General features: G+C 43.0%; 1 protein-coding gene across 10 annotated transcripts in view; it reads right to left on the bottom strand.

The window, feature by feature from the left end:
* Positions 1-10,000, bottom strand: part of plcb4 (phospholipase C, beta 4) — a 44,414-nt gene that overhangs the window by 32,768 nt on the left and 1,646 nt on the right. For 4 of the 10 annotated variants that reach the window (XM_043218652.1, XM_043218648.1, XM_043218657.1 and 1 more), the window contains exons 2-3: positions 4,047-4,105; positions 464-560 (exon numbers count right to left, since the gene is read on the bottom strand). In XM_043218652.1, coding sequence (XP_043074587.1) covers positions 464-547 — 84 coding nt within the window. In that variant the 5' untranslated portion in view covers positions 548-560; positions 4,047-4,105. Of the gene's footprint in view, positions 1-463; positions 561-891; positions 915-4,046; positions 4,106-9,523; positions 9,569-10,000 lie in introns of all 10 variants that reach the window. The other 6 variants (XM_043218649.1, XM_043218650.1, XM_043218654.1 and 3 more) reach the window with 4 other exon arrangements.

The following is a 10,000-nucleotide window of genomic DNA, read 5'->3' as shown; positions in this document are numbered from 1 at the left end:
AATGAGTTCACCTTCACCGAGAAGACGGAGCCAAGATGGCCGCCGGCAACACAGTTTCACCGTCTGCTGCTCTGTAGGGACTGGCGGAACTGTAACTGCGCTCCGTGAGACTTCCTTCTTATTTACACACTCATTCCTGAGCCATACGTCTGCCACACTGATCAAGACGCCTGCATCCTGCAGCGCAGTGCAATTAACAAGAGCATGCCGAGCTCGTCACGTCCGGATTTACCTGCGATCGCAGCACTTTTGACAGGTGACGCTTAACCAGAGAACATCTGAGGAGCCACTAACTCAACTGATCATCAGCAAAACCACAAACAGACGGGAGATGAACCCTAACCAGCGGCAGTTACCCAGAATCCGTGTGTGTGTGTGTGCGTGTGTGTGTGTGTGTATGCGTGTGTGCATGTGCATGTGCATGAGTGTGCGTGAGTGTGTGTGTGAGTGTGTGTGCGTTTACCTCATCAAATCGGTCAAACACGGCTCCTTCCTGCAGGAAATCAGGAATGTGTTTCTGCCAGTTGAACTCGTATGATTTGGTCATGATGCTCACGAACCTGAAACACACACATCATGAAAATAACATAACAAAAAATGAAAACATGACACTGAAATAATCAGTGTTTTAACCAAAATATTGAAGCTGCTTCTCTTCTAGTTCACTTCTCTTCTAGAATATTAATGTCCTCAATGTTTTGTAGAACACGCTAGAACAGATTGAACACGCTGACAGAGACGACTCCCCAAACCGGACACTGAGCGTTATATAAATAAACCCAAGATATGCCACTGAGCTGATAAATATTCAATCAGCTTATTAATATTCATGAGGCGTGCTACATATTCATTCTCATTAAACAGACAGAGTTAAGAAATCCTGATCATTACCTGCATCAAAACGTGATTACGGTCTGATTACAGCAGAGCATGTAGAGATGGGAAATACAAAGCGAGTGAGTTTAGAGGTTAGAATCATCTCATCAACACAAACTAAACCCAAGAGTTCAACTAATGACGCGCTCACCTCACAGCTCAAAGAAAACTCAGAGTTTAACATCTAGTCAGAAGCCCTAACTATTCTGGTTAAAGTTGACTCTGCATCAATCAGCAGTCCGCACACGTGAGTCTGGGAGATAATTATCTGTCCCTGTAAGGCAGAGCAATCCCCTGCCACCGCCGGTTTAAAACGGCAGCGAGGGTAATTACCCAGAGGCCCCTGCTTCATGAGCGTGCTCAAATTAACGATGCAGAGGACACACACGAAACAGAAGGAGCAGCGGAAAACCTGGAGGAAGACGACGACAGCTGTCAATCAAACACAGCCAGATCACGAGAATGTGTGTGTGTGTGTGTGTGTGTGTGTGTAAACGTCTGTCAGCACCTGACTAGTGCAAACAAATCCACCCTGCTAATGTTTGTCAAACAGTTAAACATTCAGTCTAATCCAGCACTAACCAACACACACACACACACACACACACACACACACACACACACACACACACACAGATCTCCAGCTCCGTGACAAACACAGAAGAAGCCGTGAGACAGCAGGAAGGAGTTGTGTCTGATCAGTGCTAGACTCCAGAGAGCTGCAGCGCTAATGCTAACGCTAACGAGTGTGTTCCTTCACTGAGCTCTGCTCAGAAATGTTCACATGTAAGAGCAGGAGGTCAAAGGTCACTGCAGTACTGATACTGATTGATTGTTCATTCGACGCCTGGCTGTCAAACGAGGATTAATTCGGCCCGAGATCATCAATCTGTCATCATTTACATTCGTCTCTCAAACACATTGTTTCTCATCAGACTCCAGACTGGCTTTTCATTTACAAAAACACAGACACGTTTATCTGAATACGTTCTCTGGTGTTCAACAGAGGGCGGGTAAAGGGTGATCTGATGATAAACTCGAGGGTTAGCGGAAGACTTTCTCTGTTTTGTTTGGCTCTTAATTTCCTGAAGAGATTCATCTGATCCTCATTTATCCTGTTGTTTATCGTCTGAGGCGTGTTTTGTTTATGGATGCCGTCGTATTTTTATTCCTCTACAGCTCATCTGCTCAATTTCTGTCAGTGACGATGAACTAGTTTTGTTCTTCAGTCTGTCTGATCTGTCTGAACTAGTATCTCTAGCAGCAGAAGAACTGACCAGACCCTGATTAAACATCAGCACGGATCAGATTATTAATAAAGGCATTCTGACGGAGGAATGATGAACCAAAACCAGCGTCTGGACTTCAGATGAAGGACAGCAGAAGAACATCCATCTCTGATGAACACAGGCCAGCGATGGCCTTCAGAAACACATTCATCAAGGTTTAATCAGATATTAACTGATCAACAAATATATGATTGATCATCAGCGGCCGACATGAACATGAACGAAGCTTCTGATGTGCAATTAATCAGCTTTATTGAATCCAATGATGAACTGCCTTTAACTAAAAACTGGGCTTTTTTATTTTTATACTGTAAAGCTGTGGTATAGAAATACCTGACTAGTCTTCAACATGTCCCACATTATATCAGTTTATTCACTACAGTTTAGAATCTGAGAAGAGTTAAACTGTGTCAGAACAAACTATATGATAATGTTAACTTTGATAGAAAGGTATGTAATGAATAGAAGAACACAACCTGCGTTCAGTGTGTGCTGGAGAAACATGGTTTACTGTATGAAGAATTCCTAGGTGTTATGTTCACGGTGCACTTTATTTGAATATCTTTACTTACATACATGAACAATAGTAAAGAATACCAACATTAATATCATGCTGTCTGAATGATTTTTGTTCTCCAGAGGATCAGGAGTCGGCAGATTTGACCAAACATGGGCAGAACGAGCCTGAACCGCCGCTAATCAGCCGTCCGTGAGCAGAGAGCAGCGAGGGTCCGTTTCCGGCCCGAGAACGACCTCCATCATTCCTGCTATTATCTCTGACCAAATATGTACCTAACAGGAGCAGAGAATTAGGGATTCTGTCCTCCGAAGGCCGGCAGATAAGGCAAGAGAGGACAAAGAGGGAATATTTTCCAGAGCCACAGAAATAGAACACTGCCTTTTACAGAAAGAGCGAGGATCGTGGGTAAATAGCTCTGAGCAGCTGCTCTTATATGGCACACTTCACACGGATGATACGAGAGCGTCCGATGATGAAGGTGGCTGATCTTCTGATCTGATCTGAGGACAAACCTCCCGCCACACACTGGTCTCCATGGCAACGCTCTTCCTGGGAACGCCGGCCGTTAACGATCCGCTCGGGACGGATTCACCGGAGGCCTCGTCTTCCCAGAAGAGCATCTCCATCAAAACACAGGCAATCTCCAAAGAGCAGCAATTAAGCTTCATTTGGACGCAGCGGGTAAACATGAAGTCTGTGCCGTTTACAGGCTTTCTGACGAGCTTCTCATCACATCGTCTTCAGCATCATCTTAACAATATGATCATTGCCTTTTAAAAAGTTTAATAATCACATATCTACATCACTCTGAAAGTAACTGGGGTCTCTGTTATGATATTTAAGACTCTCTATGGCCTTAAATCTGAGCCAAATCAAAAAACCAAATCAAATCTTGAAGGACCCTCAGAAACGCTGGTCAGCAGGACACAGAAACACTCAAGAAACAGTCACATGACCTCGTTACATCACAAGACTCACGCTCTCATGTCAGTTATGTCATGCTTTCAGTCCAATTTTGTTAGAAAAAACGTTTGCCGGTCTGACAAAGACAATGTTTTGATTTGTTAATTTATATATAGATGTATTTTGTCTGATGTTGACTGGTTTCCTGGTTTTTGTGTTCCAGAGAAGATCAGGTCTGCAGGACATGAGTGAGAGTAAATGATGGGGATTTTAGGGTGAACTGTCGCTTTAATGAACAGAAATGAGCAGCGCTGCCGTATCATTGGCTGGTTGCAAACGCTACAGATCCTGACAGAAGACAGACACGCTAATAAAGCTCATAACGCATCAATGCCTCTCGTCTGATGATAAGACGCCGCTCGTTACTGTCTACCTTAATTGAGTTAAAGCGGTCTTACCAGGCCGAGGCTGAAGGTGAAGAGCAGGCGAACGATGGGCTGAGGACAGCGCTCACTTTCTACAGAACAGAGAGACACAAACAAACACTGTGAGAGAGAGAGAGACAGAGACAGAGACAGAGACAGAGACAGAGAGAGAGAGAGAGAGAGAGAGAGAGAGAGAGAGAGAGAGAGAGAGAGAGAGAGAGAGAGAGAGAGAGAGAGAGAGAGAGAGAGAGAGAGAGAGAGAGAGAGAGAGAGAGAGAGAGAGAGAGAGAGAGAGAGAGAGAGAGAGAGAGAGAGAGAGAGAGAGAGAGAGAGAGAGAGAGAGAGAGAGAGAGAGAGAGAGAGAGAGAGAGAGAGAGAGAGAGAGAGAGAGAGAGAGAGAGAGAGAGAGAGAGAGAGAGAGAGAGAGAGAGAGAGAGAGAGAGAGAGAGAGAGAGAGAGAGAGAGAGAGAGAGAGAGAGAGAGAGAGAGAGAGAGAGAGAGAGAGAGAGACAGAGAGAGAGAGAGAGAGAGAGAGAGAGAGAGAGAGACAGAGAGAGAGAGAGAGAGAGAGAGAGAGAGAGAGAGAGAGAGAGAGAGAGAGAGAGAGAGAGAGAGAGAGAGAGAGAGAGAGAGAGAGAGAGAGAGAGAGAGAGAGAGAGAGAGAGAGAGAGAGAGAGAGAGAGAGAGAGAGAGAGAGAGAGAGAGAGAGAGAGAGAGAGAGAGAGAGAGACAGAGAGAGAGAGAGAGAGAGAGAAAGAGAGAGAGAGAGAGAGAGAGAGAGAGAGAGAGAGAGAGAGAGAGAGAGAGAGAGAGAGAGAGAGAGAGAGAGAGAGAGAGAGAGAGAGAGAGAGAGAGAGAGAGAGAGAGAGAGAGAGAGAGAGAGAGAGAGAGAGAGAGAGAGAGAGAGAGAGAGAGAGAGAGAGAGAGAGAGAGAGAGAGAGAGAGAGAGAGAGAGAGAGAGAGAGAGAGAGAGAGAAAGAGAGAGAGAGAGAGAGAGAGAGAGAGACAGAGAGAGAGAGAGAGAGACAGAGAGAGAGAGACAGAGAGAGAGAGAGACAGAGAGAGAGACAGAGAGAGAGAGAGAGAGAGAGAGAGAGAGAGAGAGAGAGAGAGAGAGAGAGAGAGACAGAGAGAGAGAGAGAGAGAGAGAGAGAGAGAGAGAGAGAGAGAGAGAGAGAGAGAGAGAGAGAGAGAGAGAGAGAGAGAGAGAGAGAGAGAGAGAGAGGGACAGGTGTGCTAACCTGTGGTCACATGACCAAACACTGACATCATTCATTCAGAGTGTTTTATACAATACAGGAAATAGTCAGTCTCCAGCAAATATGAAGCAAATTCAAACTCTGCTGTAAAGCAGCTAATAAAATAATAAAGTTAGAAGAAAAAAAAAACAAATCAAGACTATTATTGTGTATTTTAAGCAAAATTATTTACAAATTATGAGAAATAATAGATACATAACAGATCAATCAGATGGTTCCTGCATCCGTCTTTTCATTTACATTCAGACCCAAAACTTCCCGTCCAGTCCATCAGGAACAAGAACAATCATTTCAATCAATCAATCATTTTATTTATATAGAGCTTTTAACAACACAGGTTGCATCAAAGCACTGAACAGAATAAAGTAGAAGAGTACACTGACAGGGATGTATAATGAAGAGAGAGAACAGTTTGTTATTAAATGAAGAGACGGTCTCTGGAATCAATTCAACGTTAAATCTCTAGAAGTTAAGTGTCCCCAACAAGACACAAGATCACAAGCTCATTAACATATGACCCACCCTCAGAGCGGATTACACCAATCATAACAGGGCTCATTAACATATGACCCACCCACACAGGTGAGGAGACTTCATTTCTACTGATTATCACTGATTTGATGACAGAGGCCGTCTCTGTTTTGTGCTTCGACACTATTCGTATTGTTAAAAGTGCTATATAATTAAATAAAAGTACAAGAGCGGACCACACCAATCATAACAGAGCTCATTAACATATGACCCACCCACAGTGTGAACTCCACCAATCATAACAGAGCTTATTAAATAAAATAATTATGGCTAAAATTGCTGTCAATATAGAAGTCTTATAAAAATGGTAATGAATGACCAGCAGTGTGTGATTTACAGTAAACATTCAGAAGCACAAGCCAATCTCGTCTGTTTTATCAATCTGTTCAAAGATTAAAATAAAGCGTTATAAAACACAAATGATCCGGTTAAATCTCCTGATAAAGCCCTCTGTTCTGTTCGTTCAGTCTGGCAAATACACGTAATGAGTGTCGAGTATTTTTAGACTTTAAGCGGCGTTATTTCAGGTAACATCAGACGTGGCGACAAATATTCTCTTGATTAAAGCAGCTGATAATCCCACGGCGGCGGGAGAACGTCAGTCTGCTCACACAAACACCAGCCAGAGCGTCGAGATCCACACGCCGTGCCAGTCTCTGGTTATAGTTAACCTGTATAACTGACTGACAAACCTGTAGCTGGTGAGGTCAAAGGTCGTGCATTCAATCATTATTTTAGCATCAACTCATTGAGTGAAATCTAGTTAAATCAATGGCTGAAAAACCTCAACTAAACTACACAAGACAAAAGAGAAACATGATTAGTGCCTGATTGTTTGTTTCACTGCATCCATATCGTCTCATTTATATTATCATCCAGCTCTAATCTGCTGCATGCACCCAGAAGATATTAAGATAACGTTTCCGATCAGGATTTTCAGTAAAGCTGAACTTTGTAAGCATCACTGAATTACTACTTTCTTGTGGATAACCGTAGAGCAGCTTTGAAACGATCAGTATTGTAGAAAGCGCTCTAGCAGTAAAGGCGACTCGACCCTTCGGATGTGATCAGCTGACCCCGTCACGTGACCCGGGTCACACACTAGTGATTTAACGAGGGATCGGCGTCGGGTCACGCGTCCTCGGCTAACGCGGGTAATAATAGACGCCAACGCCGCAGCGTTCAGAAGTCACGTTCTGAGTTATAGCACAAAGGTCGACAGTTTAATTGGAAGTGCAAATTGCGTCCGCACACCGGCTCCCAGCAGTGCCGTGACTGAACGTGTTTCACAGGGGCTGCAATTAGAAAGAGCAGTAATAGCTCCAGCTTCGCTCTGTTCTGCACTATTTTTAGCCGCAAGCTCGTCGTCCAGGAACCCTGATGCTTCAGCTGGCTGTTCTACAGAGACGCTCGCAGGAGCACGGCATGATGGGAGATCTCGGGCCGGAGGGGGGTGAAATAATCGCTTCAGGATGCGCAAAATCACTCCGTCCAGTCATTACTAGTGAAACACACTCAACATACAGACAAGACGCAGCTGCCATGATCTGAGTCCAGTCCTCAAGCTCTCAACACTAACCACGCCCCTCCAATTATCAGCGTTCTTCTGAACGAAACGCCTACTTTTATACATCCAATCAATTCAGAGTAGGAAAAACAAGCCACACCCTCCACTTTCTCCTTCAATATTCTGTTTCTCTCTGAAGTATGGCGCAATTTGGTAAAATCGGTCCTGTTTTTACATTTTAATAATCAACACTGAAATAAAATATACAAACAATTTAAATAAAGTTAAAAGTTATTACATCATTAGCATGGTGCGCCAGAGTTTTTCAGCCAATCATATTAGTGTCTGGTGTTGCTTGAACGCGATTGGCTAGTGTCTGCGCTACAGTATTTGCATAAGAAGATCTGATTGGCTGACACCTGTGTTTTCTCCTTCTGTCAGGAGCAATGGACCCCAAAAGACACGACGGACCCACAATTCATTTTCACCAGCGCTTCACGAGAGCCGTTGAGGCTGAAGCCCACATTTTAATAGTGGCTTTAATGAAAATGTGTTTTCATGACAGATTTAATTAAACGCACATCGAATGTTGAAAATCATTATATATACACATTATAAATACATAATATGAGGCAAATATTGATTTAGCTTTTCTGAGATTAACGTTACATGACATCATTGATGTTGAACTCTTTTACTGTGGTTTTACCCTGACTGATGATTATATCATTCAGCTGTAACTACTAATAAAAAGAGATGATCTGTCATCACACATTATAGAGCCACATAACCAACGAATTTAGTGACAGAATTTCAGGGCTGAGACTTTCATAAAAAAGCATAAAGATTATTCAGATGCACATTCAGTATCAACATATATTGTGATAAACTTTTTTCAACAATGGTGATGGTTTTCTAACACATTTCCGAAATTTTGATTATACATTACCAGTGTTTCCAATTCAATGGCATTTTTATTTTACCTGATACAGTAGAGTTTGTGAGCTGAGCTCTACTTTGAGAACAGCGTTACCATAGAAACCAGGCTCTAAGGCGCCCCCTGCTGGCGGAGGATGAATCTACGTTTTCAATCAGAGCATTTTTCTCTGTTGTTGTTGAGCACTTTTTTCTGTTTTCTGCAGTAACTGAGCACTTTTCACATTCTTTATCCTGACTGAGGAACCTTTGTTTTATTCTGTATAATCTGAATGAATAATCAGTCTATGATATGGTTTAAAATAAAACACATAAATATTAATAAGGTAAAGCTGAGATTCTTGTTTATTTGACAGCGATTTTACGTTTCGTCTTTGAATGAAGGCTAAATACAAATAAAAGGTGAATATAAAAATTGATTTCTAAAATAGTTTTAATAGGAGGAGAACATTTGGTCATATCATCCATCCCTAGATTCAAGCAAGTATGTGAAGGAACAAGACAAACAGCACAGTTTTTATTCTCAGTGTTCACAAGAGGTGCTACAGTCAGACGTTTGCATAAACTACGCTCAGTTTTATCCTTCTCTTCATGACAATCAGAAAATTAAGCCAGCTGGTGAAAGTTAGGGCCTCTTTACACCTGATCGGATCTGATCAGATTTGTTCGAATGTTTCCATCTCCACGTCCATCTTTCCAAAATGGAATAAATCTGGTCCTTAACTTCTCAAGTTCATGTCAACGTAAGCGACAGATCCATTTTAATCATCATCAGCTAATTTCAAGATCAAAGAACACAACAGCAGAGAGAGCTGGAAGGAGAAAGACTTTTACTGAACGACTTTGAGTCTGTGAGTGGGTTTGCTCAGAATGCAGCGTTAGTGCTGTAATATCTGACTTTAATGTCTATAACACACTCTCACACCTTCATCATTTCATGAATCTGCCTTCGGATGGCTTCTACACCTGTTCTCTTCACGATCGGGTAACTCTCAATCAGAGCAGACTCATGGAGGAACCAGGCCCTAGATAAACTCATGCCATCTGTATCAAAGTCCCTAAGCAACGGCACACAGAACGAGCCGCTGGGATGGGGTCGCAGTAACACGGAGCAGTTTGAACAGTTTAAGGTGCTCTGGGTTCAACTATGACTACTACTAGTCCTCCAGGTTAACCGTGAACACCTTCCAGCTAACGAGGAACCATCTGCTGATCTAACACACAGAAACAACGCATCTTTAAGCCAAGCATCGCTGAAGCATCGAGCACAAACTCACCGGTTGTGCAGAAAGTGATTTAAGGGTCGAGCGACATCTCGGATCCTGTGAAGACAAGCACACAGAGACGAATGAAGCGAAAGCACACCGATATCGGTCAGTCGACCCGAAGAAAACTGGCAGCCACCGCATGAAAGCCAACGTGAACAATAATAGCCAGAAGCCTGTGACTCATTGTGTTTGCATCTGCCTAATTAAAAAATAATAGTGCATCTTCCCTACAGCATGAGCGAGAGAACACAACAACAGAGCTCTGTTTACACGGAAAAACACTTTGAGCTTGGACCCTGATCAGACCGAGAACCTCCAGAACCGGCTTCATCAGGGATGCAAATATCTGCCAAGCAGCCAACTATTTCTGCTTTGACCGATAACAGATACGACGCTCATTACTAGGAAAATTTTATTAAAATTAGACATTTGTCATGGAGCTAATACTTTAGTGCTTCTTAAAGCGGCTGCAGACAAAGAAACAAG

The sequence above is a fragment of the Puntigrus tetrazona genome, chromosome 20 (assembly GCF_018831695.1).
Source record: "Puntigrus tetrazona isolate hp1 chromosome 20, ASM1883169v1, whole genome shotgun sequence".
NCBI lineage: Eukaryota > Metazoa > Chordata > Actinopteri > Cypriniformes > Cyprinidae > Puntigrus > Puntigrus tetrazona.
Note: the sequence above shows the minus strand (reverse complement) of the source record. Positions and strands in the feature narration are given on the sequence as shown.